At 36.4% G+C, this 18,119-nt stretch overlaps 1 protein-coding gene across 2 annotated transcripts; it reads right to left on the reverse strand.

Moving 5' to 3' along the window:
- Positions 1-346: 346 nt before the first annotated feature.
- LOC106719803 lies at positions 347-16,159 on the reverse strand. 2 transcript variants are annotated; one of them, XM_045681015.1, is made up of 15 exons: positions 16,018-16,159; positions 10,755-15,686; positions 10,192-10,669; positions 9,983-10,086; positions 9,797-9,898; positions 9,645-9,720; positions 8,522-8,672; positions 7,838-8,076; positions 7,195-7,424; positions 6,745-6,877; positions 6,360-6,558; positions 5,681-5,869; positions 5,011-5,206; positions 3,019-3,128; positions 347-1,485 (listed from the first exon to the last, which is right to left on the reverse strand). In XM_045681015.1, exons 2-15 carry the CDS (start codon positions 15,656-15,658, stop codon positions 1,136-1,138), a joined length of 7,461 nt encoding a protein of 2,486 aa, XP_045536971.1. In that variant the 5' UTR covers positions 15,659-15,686; positions 16,018-16,159; the 3' UTR covers positions 347-1,135. The 2 variants fall into 2 exon arrangements, with proteins under 2 accessions (XP_045536971.1, XP_045536970.1); XM_045681014.1 differs by having other exon boundaries at positions 15,839-16,159.
- Positions 16,160-18,119: the final 1,960 nt, after the last annotated feature.

Below are 18,119 nucleotides of genomic sequence, written 5' to 3' on the forward strand. Positions count from 1 at the left end.
CCTCAAAAGTATCCTAATAATTATAATGTAGTGTTAATTATTTAAACAATATTTTAATTAAACTGCAAAATGAAAGATATTGTGATGAAGTTTCAAAATCGTATAGACATCACAATATTTAGTGTTTTATAATCAAAATATCAAAGGGAGAATTTCAACAACATTCTTTAATAATCCGTCAAGTATTTATAATATAGGGGCATATTGTATACAGTTGTATCCATATAAACGTATAACTAAAATAAATACCTTATTAAGGAAAAAATTAACAATAGTCTATAAAATTAATCTATTCTCAAATAAAAAAAAATGCGCTCTGTCTTCTTTTGAACATTTTAAAAATGATAACCAATTCTAAAACAAAATGATTGCATCACAAATGCATTAAAAGGCAGATTCATTTATAATATACAATTTATTTTTCCAATTTTTGAGAAATCATGTGCAAATAGAACATAAGTCAGACATTACACAAATATAAAACCATTCACAAAATGTATATAAACAACATGTCGATGACAAACGATAATACATCCATTTAACGAAACATCATACCGATTCAATCTCTATTTGACTCTCCTTAACATAAATAATTCACGGGGGATGCAAACATGATTTTTGCAGCAAACATAAAAAAAAAACTATTATTAATAAAAAATAGTATGATTGCCCAGCTACCCACATAGTGAAGTTAGTATTAAGTTACTGTACATTTTACGTGTTAGTGACCTGCGAACTACGGCTACCAAACCACTTCACGTCTGCCTCCGTCTGTCTGTCTGTCTGTCTGTCTGCGTGCGCACTGCCGGGGCACGGCCGACACTAGTATATCTCCACTATCCGACAACTTACATATACATAGCCTACTAGTTAAACGTAATTTAATCAGATTTATGCAACAGTTTACCTTACAACCGTATTACCGAAGCGGATAAGAGTTATATATAGACTAATAACAGCTAGATATATTACATAGTCAATGTACAGTCACTCGCAGTGTCCGATGCACGAATGAAATTAAAGCCGCGACACACACTTCGCGGTCCGCCCGCACGCACAACACGACACAACATACGTTTGCACTTATTAATATAGATAACGCACACTACGCGGTCCGCCCGCTGCAACACCGCGTTTACTCCGCGCCGTCGGGTCGCCGGTCGCCGACGTCGAGCGGGTCGTGCACCTCCTCGGGTACATCGGAGGCGTCGGACGCGTCGTCGGGACGTTCTGGGCGGTCGCACGACTCTATCGTGTCGTCTGCGACGTCGTTGGAGTTCTCAGAGACCTTGGAGGTCTGCATGCGGCTCTGCATGTACTGGCGGTGCGCGTACTTGTTGAAGCGCCGCTTGGCCATGAACAGCGTGGCGATGGTGCGGGGCGCGAGGCGCACGGCGGCCGCACGCGACGTGATGCCGCCGCGCCGACACTCGCCGCACGTATAGTCCATCACCTTCAAGTTGCTCACCGTTTGCTTAACGCAATCTACGAGAAAAAATTTAACACCCATTTACATGCAGTTTTCATTTATTAGATGACCTTGAACTCGGTTGCAGAGCTGATTAAAGTCATTTATTTTGTTCTTTACAAGGTTTAGTGTCATAGTCTTAAACAAAGTTGTCGTGAAGAAACTAACTACAGAAATTACCCTATGAGGTAAGATCTTAAACCGAGTTCAAAATCAGATATGTAATCGTCTAAATGCGTCTATAGCACACACAAATCGGCTGTTCTATTCGACTATTTGCGGCAATTTTCTTCCGCGAATCTTTCTATTTGCGTTCCGAAGTCAGCTATGTTCTAAACGAGGCAGATTATATATGTATAGTGTATATATATCATGCGTTCACCCATACGTTTTGTCTAACACATCTAACACAAAATTAAAGCATCGTTACGATGTATATCAATTTTAGTATCTTCAACTGTAGCTGTACATTTAAACCTGTTTTTTTTTATTATTTAGTTTGTGGATATATTTTTGCATGTGCAGGATTTGTAATGGAAGATGGCAGATATAATAAAAAATGAATAGAATAAAGCACAAAGTAATGTATTGTTACTCATATAATATCATTCTAATGAACAGCAGTATGACATGCACATGGATGTAAAGCAAATGAAAGCAAAAGCATTAATTTGAAGATATATTTTTTACGCTACAAATTATCACTTTTAGGCCCATCGTACACATGGAGACATAAATCGTCGAAACTCCGCCAACTTGAAAATTGTAGCGACAAAATACGAGCAATTGTCTTTGGCGATGACAGATATAAATGTCGGCGACGCGCGCTGTGTGCGAACCTCAATAACAATGTATTGAGTAAGTGCTTAGCGACTAAAATCGCAGGGTTTCGAAGATTTACGTTACCATGTGTATGAAGGGCTTTAAAACACAAAATATATCTTCGCTATTGTGAAAAAATTTAGTGACTAGTTATAAAAGGACACATGAATTAGACGATTTGTAACATATTTTTTAAAGTTTTAAAATTTTTAAAATCATATTTCTTAAAATTTATTTTTCATGCGATACCTCTTCAATACAAGATTCTGTACCTGATAACTTTTAAACACGTTACTGTTACTCTAAAGTTTGCAAAATAAAAGGCAATAAAGCTTCATTCTTATGCTTATAATCTTTATGCCATATTTTAAATCTTTACCATCACGAGTATTTTTTGGTGGAACTCAAATAATAGGTAGTGTGAATAACTAACAAATCAGTACTATAAGGTTGCTTTAAGATCTTTAGAAGTAAAATTAAGTTTGAAATCTTAATTTATTTAACACGTTTTACGTTTTTTAAATGGCATCTTTGTTTCTTTAAAAAACAACAATGATATTGATCATGTTATTTTTTCTAAAGGGTAATAAAATTCGAATCAAGGTCGTTTTACAAGCAGCCAATAGAGAGGTGGGCGTGGTGTGGGAGCGTGGTGTGGGAGCGTGGGCTGGGAGTGCGGGCTGGGAGTGGGCAAGCGTTGCGTCTACTGCGCGTGCCAGATGACGTACCTTGATGCAGTTGCCTATCGCAGAGTTTACATATGACGAGCTGCATAGTCCCCTTAGGCCCGATGAAGGAGCGCTCGCACAGCGGGCAGTAGCGACCGATGCGATACGCCCTACGCACGCACACACACACACGGACCGCACGCGCACAACCACCGGAACAGAAACACGCCATTAGTGTCAACGTCTCACTAACGACGTACCACATGACACACTATTTTTATTACTTCCCTTCTAATGGCTCGCTTTTTAACTTTGTATATTCAAATTAATATTCCTTTTTTTACTATAGTACGTAGAAGATTGTTAAATGACTTTAATTTTGAAAAATTAAGCAATTTTTAGTTCTAAATATTTTATGAAACCATATAGCTGGTAGACTTCTGTATACCTTATATTTTTACCGCTTTTACAACCAGAAAATTGCACAGAACGATAACCGACCTATCGAATTCGCGAAGTAACAACGACGAGAGACTCTCAGAGATAAATCATATATCAATAAAAGCTATTTTGCTACGCAATTACAATTGCTGTTTATGTCTTGTATAAACTTTATTCTTCTTTTTATTTAAGATATATTCACATCAACAGGTAGTTAATCTACACTGTTAGTTTTAACCAAATCGAGTATTAGATAAATTTAAGACGTTGAAAATGAGACAAATTAAACTTAATGGAACCATTTTAAGGGTTTATTAAAAAAAAGTTTAAAAATATTATACGTAAATAAATCTTAAAAAACGCATTGAGCCAGAAGGAAAGTAATAAAAATAGTCTAGTTAGTGAATGCTCTGAAATCGATGTAATTCTATGCCCGTGTTAGTTTTGTTTGAACAAATGAGAGATGTTAGTGGGACACGAAGGACAGATGATCACCCAGTGATGACCTAACAGCGATTGAAGGAACAAAAAGCTTAAACAAACCAATTATTTCTCATAAATTCACCTCAACAACTCTTTAAAATGTATCTTATTTAAATTACCAATAGTAAAAATAGTAAAACGGAGAGTGACCTTAATAATAATAATTTATAAAAAATAACATAACTGGCCACTTTACTGTTTCGCAAAGAAAACTATCTGCCAAAGTTAAAAAAAAAAAACTAATAAATTAAAAACAAAGGCAGTCAGTCTTCCAAATAACTAGAAAGTAACATTTGAAGGGGTGTAGCATGCAACATTACATAGCCTAATTCTTCTAAATAACAACAATAAAACAATAAATTTTGATATAAATCTATCCAATGGAGTCAATTGTTGGCCCGTGTAATACTTAGTAGAATTAGGCAGCCAACATTTTGTGCGTAAGAAATGCTGCGGGTCACAGAAATGATACGCGGGGGTCAAAATGCTACGAGACAGGTAAAAAGCGAATGGTCAGTGTCAGGGTCAGGGTCAGAGTATGTTAGTTCACATCGAAACACGCATAGACAATACATTAGCTACCAGGCCAAGGTTACGGCAACACATATTGTTCTGATAGTTCCACAATGTTATGTCTTCTACTGCGCCCCCAATATCCTGAATATATATTGAATATTCTTAATCACTTTGTCTTTATAAATTTAATATAATCATTTATTTTAAAATAATGATGCCTCAGATATCTGATATATTACGATTGTTGCCGTTTTTTATTATTCTGACGTAAAGATTTTGTTGACGGTAAAAATACACAATTCGTAAAAAAGCTAGTCAAGAAACTGAACATATTTAAAACATGGTTACAATATCACTGTAACAATGAATGTTTATTGTTTTCATTTTGTATACATGTATACATAGTAATTACAAAAGGAATGATTTTGTATTATGTATAGAATATGAATTAAAAATATTATCAAATTTTCAAAAAATGTAATAGTAAACTTGTTTTGTATTATTGCAAGTGTTATTAATCAAATCAAGTGTCAAATATTGGTGATAGTGACAGTTGGTGACAGGTAGTGACGCATTGAGTGATGTGGGCGTGTCGTGTGTGCGGAGACTGACCTGGCGCAGGGCGTGCACAGCGAGTGCGAGTACAGTTTGTGTCCGCCGGGGCCGCGGCGTGTCTGGTGGTGCCACTCGGGGGGCGCACCGCCGCACGCAGCCTCGCCCCCCGCACCACCACCACCACCACCACCCCCGCCCGGCTCCCGCGCCCCGCACGACTTGCACACAGCGCACTCCGCGCAGTGCCAACGACCTGGAGAACACACTCGCTCAATGTAACAACACACAACCCAACAATATTTAAGTTTAACTTTGGATTGGCTATCTTGAAGCTGGAATGCTAATCGCGATGATCAAAGACAAGGTCGTCCGACTTTTATTCCAGAACTAACAGTTGCCCGCGACTTTGGCGGAGCAAAATAAAGAAAAACGTAGCCTAAGTTACTACCTCACACACCAGTTATCTTCTAGTAAAAGTCTCCTCAAAATCGTATATGGTAATACAAATACTTTTTTTTTACTATATAAAATAAAGACACTTCAATTAATTTATATATAGATGTAAATGAACGTTAAAACAAGACGATTTAATTAGCCATATGATGTATTGAATAATCTTATAGCCTACAATAACATAGTGTTATACAGTGTTCATGTCAGTGACCCCTTGTAACATACCTAACCATAGTGCTAAGGTTTATTTTGAGCGTGTGCAAATGCTACATACCGCTGGGAACATGTCGAAGTCCTACACAGTAGATGTGGAAGCCGCGGTCGCAGAGGTCGCAGAAGAGCATCTTGTCGTCGTCAGCGGGCAGGCGACAGGAGCAGCAAGTCTTACACTCTGCGCACTGCCACGGGTACTCGCGACACTTGCGGATCGTGTCCGGACCCAGGTCCACGCAGCCCGGGTGCACTGTAATACATATAAACAATATATATAATACTGTTGCCCATTGACTGATATTTGACAAAAAAAAAAAAGTTGTCTATTGACGAAAAAAAAAAACAAGTACAGTGCAATCTCACTAATCCGGCACTATTAAAAACCGGAGGGTGCCGGATTATTGGAATTTTCGGATTACTGTGTTATACTGAAAAAGTCATCGGTAATTAATAAAATAAAGTATTTCATAGAGAGAATAAATGTGAATAATTTATTATGGAACAATTGAATTAACATGTAGGCACATATGTAATTAACTAATTTTGAAATAATCACAGGCACCCTCCCCCCACGCCTCCCTTTCCCCTCTATACCTGTGCGACCAAAGCGCAAAGGTAAAGGGAGGCGTGGGCGGAAGGTGCCGGATTATTGAACGTGCCGATCTATCGAAGTGCCGGATTAGTGAGATTATACTGTATTTTTCTTTAAGCAATTAATGCAAAAGAATAGAGTTACTTACATTTAGCATTACAGTTGGCGCAGACGAGGAACCTCTCGTGCGTATACTTGCGGTTGGCCTCTATGCGCAGACCGCAAGCGCGACACGTGTCCGCCTCCTCTTCTCTTGCGCCCCCGACCCCGCCCCCACTGCTAGCCCCGCCCCCGCCCCCCGCCTCGCCCTGCTGACTGCTGCGCTTCGTCTTTGTCAACTTCTTACGCTAAAACACGCAGATTATATAAATTATTTCTAGAAAGATAACATAACACTTTTATGATCACATGTTAAGGGTATATTTAGTATGTTACGTAATACTGCCGTACTCACGAGTTGTTATTGTCACTAAGGGTGATCCTTAGTGTAGTTAACGACTTAGAGTGCGACAGCTATTGTAAAAATATGAAACCTTAGGCGGGTGTGTGTCAACATCGGTGTCGGAGGAGGAGGAGCGCTCCAGCCAGTCCGCCTCCGAATCTGAACTGGACTCCGCGGACACGACCGCCGGCGGGGCCGCCAGAGCCGTGTTCAATGGGAAATATCTGTTTGTAAATAAATGGAGTTTATTAATATTTTACAAATACAATCAGTTTCTACATTAATTTGGTAATCTGTCCACCTATTACAATTTTAACAGACCAAAAGCCGCTCTCAGATACGCTACCTATTCTCTCTCTTCACATAATTTAGTATTAGAAAAATACGACAAGTGACTCCTTTACCACTCAATTAATGACTCTGAGTGCAGCAAAAAGATTTAGAAGGGAAACAAGTGAGTTAAATGGTTACAATCAACTATAAGCATCCCCAACACATAGTTCTGATATGTATAGGAGGAGGTGTTTTCAGGTAGCCGTACCTGAGTTGTTCCGAGCTGTAGACCCTGTAGCAGTGCTGGTACTGTCCGGGTAGCAACGCGAGCGGGTAGAAGCCGTGCGGGGGCCGCACGCGGGGTGGCGGCGGCGGGGCGGGGGGCGCGCGCCTGCGCAGCAACGTCAGAGACTGGAGGTCCGCACACGCCGGCCGCCGCAGAGAGTTCAAGCGAGCGTTCCACTCCGTGGCTGAAGCTATCGCCGCCGCTGCCATGTCCTACAAAACACCATTTTCTTTATATCTATCTATATATATAAAAGAAAGTCGTGTTAGTTACACTATTTATAACTCAAGAACGGCTGAATCGATTTGACTGAAAATTGGTGGGCAGGTAGCTTAGAACCAGGAAACGGACATAGGATAATTTTTACCCCGTTTTCTATTTTTTATTCCGCGCGGACGGAGTCGCGGCTAAAAGCTAGTATTCTATACTTTAAAAAAACCGTAGTTAAAAAGTTCACATCTTACAATATTGCATAAACAATACAATAAACAGTATATCAGTCAGTTACTTTAATAGGCACTTCATAGAAATTTTACAAAACACAAATTATAAATGTTTGGCATTATGTTTAACAATACTAAAAAAAATAAAACTATGATCCTTTCTATTAATTTCTAAACCTCACCTGTCTCATTTTCTCTGGATCTACTTTCGGTGGTTCCGGTTTTTGCTCCACAGGTTTCGGCTCCGGTTTCACATCAACTTTCTCCACCTTCACCTCCTCCACTTTAATCTCTTCAACCGTCTCCTCACTAGGGTCGGTGATCTGTTTTCTGCATTGATGTGATCGGTACTCTTCATACTTGTGTGGGTAATCGGAGAGCATTATGTCTAAAACGTCACTTGCATCTACTGCTGTTATACCTGATAAAGAAAAAAAAATGTTGGATATATCTGACTGTGGGTTTCCACTGTCGAAAAATTTGTACAAAAACATGACATCATTCTAAAAAAACAAGGACTAAGGACTGTTTTAATACAAGTGTCATGGCAGTTAAATACACAGATTATTTATTTTTTTTATAATTTAGAAAACAAAAAAACATATTTTAATTGTAGAAATTTAGAAATGACTTATTGTGAATTATTTTTACTTGGCAGATATGTGTTTCATGATTAGCAAAATATATGTCTAAACAAATAGATCTCCCACAAAGATTTACATACTGGGGGGTATTAATCTTGACATTGACCTCAAATAAAACCAGATGTTGTCAACATTTAATGAATTAAATTGAAACTAATTTAACGGTTTGAAGTTAAGTAACCCTGAAACTACAATAAGTTGGACAGTAGAGTTGACACTTACCAAGATCGCAAAGTGCTTCTGTTACAAGCCCTTTGCTGAGTACATAGTCCCTTTCATCACCACTTATAGTTCTTCTTTTTAATTCAGGATACCGCCGTTTGAAGCTTTTAACTCCAAGGAACATTGCAACTTGCTCTTGGATCATCATTACCTAAAAATTTAAATAAAAAGACTTAAGACTCACAAGCAAGACTAAAAACCAAACATTCAATAAAAATAAATCTTTATTTGTCTCCTATGTGTTCCTAAATTACTTTAAATATTATGCTGAAAATTATATATATTTTAAAGATGTCACAGAATAATTATGTCGTAAGAAAACATGTCTTTCTAATAAATATTTTCACCTGCATTGAAATTATGACAGTATTTGACAATAATAAGTTCATTAATATTTTCATCAGTTTAAGTTTTGTTAAATTGTATTACGATAATATGATTTATATGTTTACATTTGACGGCCTGACATTAGGTTAATAGCCTCAATAGATTACTTGTCAAATGTTGGCAATACATAATATTTGAATTCTTTTGAAGTGTAGTATGCCCCCTTTTCTTATAAAAAAAAATAGTAAATTTGTAACTGAGAATATTGTTTAACACTATCACGGCAGTTGCATTCTACAGTAATATCTTGTTTATATTGTGCCAGTACAGGACAGTGACCTGGCATGTATCACTGGTTCTAGTTAGTGTTAACTTTATGCCATTTGTATGCCAGCTCTGATTTTGAGCGCTACTGTGTTACTGTAAACCAGACATAATAGCTAATGCTATAATTATATTTTCATAACAATATTAAATCAATTTTGTTGAAACTTACAAAATGTATTTTTTATGTATGTAATACACAAATCAATTAAAGAAAATTATTCAAACAGCTGTATTGTCCTTTTTTTATATAACTTGTAATATACATTTACATTTCAGCATTACTTTTATACTTATTCATTTTTTATAAGAAATGTTCAATTTCAAATAATGAATATATTTCATAGATAGCCATTCTCTCACATAGTACCCAGTGTTTGAGTTGGCACGTCAAACAAAAAATTTGTCTTGTTTTTGACGTGCCAAATCATTTAAGTGTCGTATTTTTTTTATTTTCACTTAGAATGTTTACCTGATGTTCTGCAGCTGATTTTTCTGGAGGTGGCCACGTATACTCTTTGACATCAGCGGCAGTCCACTCTTTATTACTGCGAAACGAAATATCATTATTCAACAATTCACATTATTTATAAATTTATGAAATGTGAAAATAACATTGTATACCTGTCAAATAAATCTGCAAACTTTGACTTCTTTGTTTTACTACTTTCATTTGTTGAACTCTTTACAGAGCTTTGTGAATCCTCGTCAAGTAAATGTGATGGCCTGTAATTGGAATAGACGATATTATAATGAAATGATGAACAATACAAAACGTTAAAAATACGACGCAACTTGATAGAGACTCACTTTGCAGGAGTAGCATTGTCATCCATCATGCATGTCTCCTCTTCAAATAGTTGTACTGTTGTTGTAGCCGGTCCACAAACTCGACCATATATTCCCATAGTTTCCTGAAAAATTGCAACACAATGTTGTGATTTAAAAGTACAATAGCATGTTAAAAAGTAAATAATTCAAACAGGTCTATTTTAATATGTAACATATGAGTACCTCACCTTCATATACATGGCGCCGCGGCCCCCGCCCCGACCCCGGCCTCTGGCACGAGGACTGCGGCCCGCCGCGCGACCCCGCCCTCCGCGACTGCCACGCCCCCCTCGTGACCCCCGCCCACGGCCTTCGTTTACTTCAGGTGATTTTAAAAATGAATTCTCTAAATTTGGAAGTGTAGAATCAAGTACAACTTTAAGTTCGGACGCATCACTAAAGAGCTTCAAATCTCCCATGGATGAGTTTCTTCGTCTACTACTTAGGGGAGTAGAACAAGGCATCTTATCCAGTGCCTCGGTCATTCGTGGCAGTTTTATTCTTGAGCTGGTCAGGTCTATAGTTTCGGTAGATTTTTGTTCTTTGAAAAATTTGTTAGCTGCATCTGTAATCGTCTCTGGCGTCCTGTCTGAAGAGGTATCTAGACGTCGAGCGCCACGCCCTCGCCCTCTACCTCTGGGTTTTGTCAATATCATGGGCCTGTCTCTGTAAGAAATATTAAAAGACATGTAAACAAATAAGAAAAATTGTAAATATTCTAAATTTGTTGTTAAAAGGCATTAAATTTTACCTTGATAAGCGTAAAGACCTCTGAGGTCTCTCCTCAAGAGCAGGTGTTGGCAAGACAATTTTGGCGCCTTCCGAGAGTGGTATTTTGCGTGGTCGCCCGCGTTTTTTCGGTTGCGGAGTGGAAACCATCATTGGCGTGGTAGAATTAGGAATGTTGAAATTATCATTATGCACAGTTGAAGGTGCCTTTAACCCACTCACTTCAAGTGGATCTTGTGACTCTGATGGTATATTGAAGTCGTGTAATTCAGAGTTATCATTAAAAATTAATTCTTGTACCTCAGGATCGCTTTTTCCTAAAGTAATAATTTCAACTCTGTCACAGCTGCCTGTCGACGTACTGGATTCAAGTTCAGTTGTAATATTAGGATTCTTATCAGAATGACACATATCATTAAAGGCTTTAACCTGCATTTTTGGTTGAAAGTTAGATAATATGTTGTGTAATTTAGAGTTACCATTTTTTGCACAGTTTTCATTTTTTAGAACTGTGTGATTGATATTCCTTCCTTCCTGTTTAATTTCTAGTGAAAGTTTTTTTGTTGGTGACAATTGTTCTGCTTTATTTATAATGGGACTCATAGATAATGATTTGTTGGATAAAAGTTGTCCTAATTTTAATCTTTTTGTCTCAAGTACTGATAGTTCTGGTTCTTTGTTGTGAGTTGGACTGGTAATTGCTGCTGATGGTCTTTTTATGATATTCTTTTTTTCTACGGGCGACTTGTCCGAGTTTTCCACAATTCTAGAACTCCTTAATCTTTTTCCTAATTGTATCGTTGGATTAAGATTTACAGGTTGTTTCCTCCTAATATTTATCACATTCTTTTTAATGTTTTCATTATCATTTATCTCATTTTGAGGGTTTTCTGTTGTATACTTTTGTTGTTCTGGCCTTTTTGGATCCTCTGTAATTATTTTAGCTGATGCACCTTGGTCAGTCTTATTGATTTTTAATATAATTCTAGGTGAATCTTGGCCTGAACTTTGATTAGTTATTTTCTCTGATACAGTTATTTCCAAGGGTTTAGATAACCTTTCATTAAGTTCTTTAGAAAGTCCTTGCATCATATTATTTTTAAAAGTAGTATCACTAACTCCGTCTTTTGAAGTTACGGTAATGTTGCTGACTGTGTCAATTTTAGAACCAATTTCAGATTTAGTCATGTCCTTACTATTTTTTGTGACAAGTTCTTTGTTTTCTGAACTTGGGGTCTTTGACCTCAAAGTAGGTGACAAACAATTACTTGTAACAGGTTTATTTTCCTCCACATTACTTAAAACATCACTTTTTGTTTCCAGGAGTTTCTTCAACAAAGTACAATTTTGTATCGAAGGTGAATGCTGTTGCTTTATAATAACTTTAGATTCAGTGCAATCTGGTGTCAAACTTTTACCATCATCTTCTAATTTCACATCAGCAATAGCTGTGTCACATGATAAATCTATTTGGCATGTTCCAACTAATTTATTTAGGTTAGATTCAGTTTTTTGTGCGTCTAGGGATACATTTTCTTGAGATACAGTGGTGTCACATGATGTCATCTTTTTCTTTGTTTCAATGGTGACAGGTTTTTCAATATGTTCATTATGTACATCAGAATCTGTTTCGTTAGTTTTAGCAATACAGTTTTGTTTTGACAAAAGTGTCATGTTGGTTTGGTCTTCTGTAACTTTTGCATCAACAATACTACATGTATTTTCAACCGTGGCAGAGTCATGTTCTTTATATTCAGTAGTTTTAATATTGGAAACTTCTTTAACGGATTTTGTAGACACTTTAAAATTGCTTTTAGAAAGAACAGATATGTTGTCACCTACACTGTTAATATGTTTTTCATTGTCTCCACATTTATCAGAATTGGTCAGTTTTTCACCACTACCTGAATCAACCGTTTTCATATTAATTTTCATAACTAGTGGTGGATTTTTAAGTACCATTTCTTCACAATCATCACTGACCTTCTGGACTTCATCGGGTTTCAAAACAGGCTTAATATTTAATTTTGTAACAATTGGTATGATAGAATTTCTATGTTCTAAGCTCCGCAAACTCTCTTTTTTGGGTGATAAAGTAAAAGTATTTTCTTCTGGCTTCACAATGGGTTTTATATTAATTTTAGATACAACAGGAATACTGTCCACATTTGATATTTCTGTTTCACTTGGTTTTAAAATAGGTTTTATATTTATTTTGGTTACAACAGGTATGTCAGTATTATCATCACTTGAATTTCCTGTTTCTGAGGATTGATTCTCTGAAATTTCACCTTTTGATATATCTTCATCTTCTGGCTTAATTATAGGCTTAATATTAATTTTCGTAACAGCAGGTATATTATTTTCATCTAATTCAACTTTAGGATCACAGTCTTTTTCTTCTGATTTAACATCTGGTTTTTTTATTGGTTTTATATTTATTTTTGTAATTTTAGGTATCTCTATATCTTCTCTGTTACAATCTATCTCATTATCTTTAGGTTTAATTACAGGCTTAATATTTATTTTTGAAACTACAGGAACATTATCCTCTATTATTTCGGTCATATCAGTACTATCTGTAGGTTTAGGAATTGGTTTAATATTCAACTTAGTTACTGCAGGGATTTGTTCATAGGTTTCATTAGAGCTAACTTTTTTAAAATTTTCTGTATTTAAAATGGGTTTTATTGTAATTTTGGGTATATGTCGATCTTTCCCCTCTATTGTTGGTGTAAATGAATCTGTTGATATTTTAAGTTTTGGTATTTGTTGAATGTCTGTCAATTCACTACAACTAGTACTATCCTTCGCAGCCGTTTCTGGTGGCTTGATTGGCTTAATTGTAAGCTTCGGACTAAGTGGCTGACTGTCAGATTTCGCCACTGTTTTTATTGTTAACTTGGGTATTTTTTCAGTCTGAGAATCATCACTTTGACTGATGACTAGTTTCAATGTGGGTAAGCCATCTGGGTTGTCATTTTCATTTTGTTGAATACCTTTTATTGTTAGTTTTGGTATATTTTTTTCTGTATAAAATTGCCCCTCGGCTTCAGTCCCTGCTTTCCCCAATTTAATAGTAACTTTTGGCACAACATCTGCTGGTCCTTGATCTGAAGCCGAGGCTTGATCTGATGTGCTTGTACTTTCATCATTTTCCGAACATTCTGATTCAGATATTTCACTACTGCTAGATTTTCGATGTTCATCATTTATTTTTACAGGTCTTTTGGGTATAGGTTTAATATTTAATTTAGTTATACAAGGTATTTGTTCTTGAAAATCAGTTTTGTTTTCTTCCTCAGAAGGTGGTCTGATTGGTTTTATTGTTAACTTGGGTACAGGAGGTTTAGTTTCCTCTGGTTGTTTATTACCTAATTTAATAGTGAGTTTTGGTACTTGTTTAGCAGATTCTGATTCATCATTAACAATATTACTGCAGCTGCTATCACTCTTTTCCTCAGAGAGCTTCGCAGTTGACTCTGCTGTCTCACTTGCACTTGTCACAGAGAGATGTATTTTTATTGGTGGAATTTTCTTCAGATCTTTCAAACTTTCTTCCAATTCTAACTTATTACTTGAGCTTTCATTCAGTTGTAACTCAGTATTATTTTCTTCCACAAGACTTTCATTCAATATTACTGTTGAGACATCAGGTGTGTTTGAAACAGTGTCTATGCTAATCTTATTATTATCCAATATTTCTTTGTCAATATCTGATTTTGATGTGCTTATTACATTTACCTCTGAAGTAGATTCATTTGGTAGGATTTCACATGTAGATTGACATTGCTCCCTAACAGGTGATTTATTTATATGGGAATTGTCTGTATAAGTTACTTGGGAAAGTACTTTTTGTCTAATGAGTTTAATTTTTTTAGTAGGACTTGTTGATGTTTCTGCTTTGCAGATACTTATTTCGCTTACATTTCTAATCTCATCTGGCTTAACATTACCATGTAGAGGTGGCACCGCATCTGATGAACTGGACACATCTTTGACAACACACTCGCTACTTGATTGTTCATGAGCTTCGACATTAATACTTTGCAAGTCCACTGTAGAGGAGACAGTGGAGTCAGGACGGCGGTCACTTGGCGCCGGCCTTATGAGGCGCCGCCGCAACGGTTTTGTCACATTCTCCGAAACTGGCACTCTATCACTTAAACTAGTGTCACTTGATGAACATTCTGCACTCCCTACAACATTGTCTTGGCTATCACTGGACGTAACACATTTCACTGTCCGTTCACATGTTTCTTCATTCTTATCAGAAACACTTTGGTCAGTTTGCACAACACTGCTGGCAGGAATTCTAGGATTTGGGCTACTTGGAAGCGTCACAGAATTGGAAGCTTCAGTATCATGAGAAGTTGTTGGATCTGCATTCTTTTCACTAACTGTTATATTACATGTTTCTGACAAATCAGCAGTTTCTCTTAATGAATTGTTAGATGAACTGCCAATATTATCATCTTCTATTGGACTTTCATCATGTGTTTTAGATATAACAGCCGGTTCAATATTGGATGGTTGTGTTAGGGGATCTTCAGACTCACAGTGAGATGTTTGTTTTTGCTCATCTAAACGATTGTTAGATTGAATTTTGGGAGCGCATTCAACCTTTTCCACCGTAAGTGGGACACGCTTAGGAGCCCCAGGACCGTCAACGATTTCATCGATCATGTCAAGGATCGCTTCAGTGCTAGTGTTGACGTCTTGCGTCGATGGCGAAGGAACGCTATCGCCATCGAAATTATCCTCAGACATCGCGGGAGTTTTGCAGGAATCTCGAGCTTCCGATGAATCTTGCTGAAAACTACCAGTTGCACAGATGTCCTCAGCTTGCCTGATATCTTTTTCCCGCGCCGATGGGCGGCGGGAAGCGTTTGTTGCGGTTCCCGCATCATCTTCTGAACTCTCCATTATCTACTCTTTTGCGACGCTGTCATATCTGAAATATAAAACGCTCGCTGGGTGATATTTACGTTACGAATGGGTAACCTGTCGACGTGCGAGCTTGACAAACCACAGGCACCATTCTAATTCACCATAACGCTACAGAAATTTGTTCACAGAGTTCATGGTGTCGATTATTGTACCTACACATGTACTTTATTTTCATATTCACACCGTTTACGTGTCGCCCGAGTAGACACGGGGTCTCGAAAACTAATCATTCAACAGCGTAAACCGGCAAACAAAAAGCTTGTATACGCCATTTTTAAAACCAAAGACATGGCAGGTTTGGCTGTACGAGCCAATAAAAAATAACTTATACGGACAATTCGGCCATTGTCGTGTTGGTAAACTGCAAGAAGCCCATAGATCGCTCCACTTGAGCTTTTTAGCTTGTAGAAGAGTAATAAATATGCTTTTAGACATGTGGTAAAACGAGTAGGATAATAGCTCTCAAACATTAAATTGATTATTTCATATGGCAATGATAATGTTTTCGTTCAAAGTGTTGACAGCTTACAATCTCGTTATCGTACTTTGCGTTATTAATGTTGCCTGTCAATAAACATCAAAATACAAAAATGGCTATTTTTGGCAACTGGTAGTATTTACTGAGATATTACGTATTTGTTTATTTAATTAGTCTATTAGTATGATTTTCTTCTTTGTTATATACAAAAAATGTTTGTTCATCATTTTATAATTTTTACGTTTTATGTGTTGAAAAACAAGGATCATAAGAAAATCAATAAATAATTTTTTCTGTAATCGAAAATTTATAATTTATATAAAAATAATAATTAATTTGTCGCTCATAGCTGAAAAACTGCGATCTGCTACTTAGCAAATTTTTTGTATTTATCTTTAATTATGAAATTTTCAATATTTATACTATACTATATGTATCCGATCCACAGCATATGTACAACAGTACGTATTACCTATCACTATCTATAATTGAAATCAAAACAGTTTCGTCCAATAAATTTTTGGTTATAAATATCAGCATATTGTAATTTTTTATGCTTATGATTTGAAATTCGTTTTATAATACTTTTTCTGTAATAAATATTACAATTTTGGCATCTCAAATTACAAATCGATTTACTTTACTTTTGCTTTTATAAAATAGATTTTTACAGAAAAAGTTTTAACTCTAAAATGTTTTCTGTTTTCTCTCAAATCCTCTCAAACGATGTGCACAAAACTCAGATTAAGAATTATATAGATATGACACGCGCGTTCACCCGTAAGCATAAAAAAATTAAGTGCGGGTGACCAACCTTACGAAGGTGAGAAAAGCTGAAAGCTCTAAGTAGGTCGTCAAGTGTGAGCTGTCATCTGTCAAATTTTATACCTCACCTCATTCTATAAAAATGTTACAAACAATTTAGGAACTTAAAAAAAATGATTATTTTGAATTTTTTGAGTGAAATTTGACGGAAGTATTTATTATGACTACAGTCCACATAATACTTTGTATGATGTACTTGCTACTTCAACTGTTGATCATGCTGACATCTATAGTGATTAAAAGGCAGTTTTAAACCTAATTAGGCAATATTTAAATCGCTTGAGGAAATCTTAAATTATAGGTTTCTCAGATAAATAAAACAGCTCGCTTTGTTGTAGTAAAACTAATTCAACATCATTTATTCATCAGAAAAATACTTTATTTACTGCGATATTTAAATAAAATATTAAAATATATTGAATCCAATTATACAAAACCTAATTAAACTTAATTTAAATGTAATATAAAAACCAAAATATGTCATTAAAAAGTGTCCCTTTTGGCAAGGTTTCGAAGAACCGAAGATACTGGCAGCGTTCCCCCTTTGAATGGCTAGACTAATTATTTGTCCGAGGTAGCTGTCAGCTCTTCGGTCTCCTGCAGTGCCGTCTTTAAGGCAGGGCCCGCAGGGCCCTGGCCCGAGGCCCCGAGGTAGGCAGGGGCCCCACAATTCTGAAAATTTTCGCTACATATACAACAACAAATTTTATAACATAATAAGAAAAATATCAAATCACACACTTGGTAAAATAGAAACAAGATTTAGAAAATTTGTTTAAAAATTTATTTTTGCACTAAAATAACAGTAATTATATACAGCTTAAAAAACTTTTTTTCTCGATTTCTTCGAAGCAAAATTAGATATGAGTTCATCAAAATCAATCGATTTTAATAAGTCCGATTCTATACTCATTAAACTTAGATGATTCCATCCCTTACATAGGCCCCAGCCAGTACCTTGGCCCATAGCCTCGTTGATCCTAAAGACGGCACTGGTCTCCTGTGTTGCCGACTAACCTTTTTGCTGTGTCCTTAAAAAACCTTCTAGCGCTAGGACCCCATGGACCAAGGGTCTCGACACCGAATGGGACAAATTCATATTCGGAGCCTAGACCCCAACTAATTTCTTGTGAT

This window comes from Papilio machaon, chromosome 14, assembly GCF_912999745.1.
Source record: "Papilio machaon chromosome 14, ilPapMach1.1, whole genome shotgun sequence".
Taxonomy (NCBI): Eukaryota; Metazoa; Arthropoda; class Insecta; order Lepidoptera; family Papilionidae; genus Papilio; species Papilio machaon.

What these genes read in the sequence shown, in the direction of transcription:
- LOC106719803 (XM_045681015.1), bottom strand. Translation starts at nt 15,658, where the DNA reads ATGGAGAGTTCAGAAGATGATGCGGGAACCGCAACAAACGCTTCCCGC. An exon ending in AGGTCTTTACGCTTATCAAG is followed by an intron (nt 10,670 to 10,754) that starts GTAAAATTTAAT and finishes TATTTCTTACAG; the next exon opens with AGACAGGCCCATGATATTGA. An exon ending in CTGTGCACGCCCTGCGCCAG is followed by an intron (nt 3,129 to 5,010) that starts GTCAGTCTCCGC and finishes GTGCGTGCGTAG; the next exon opens with GGCGTATCGCATCGGTCGCT.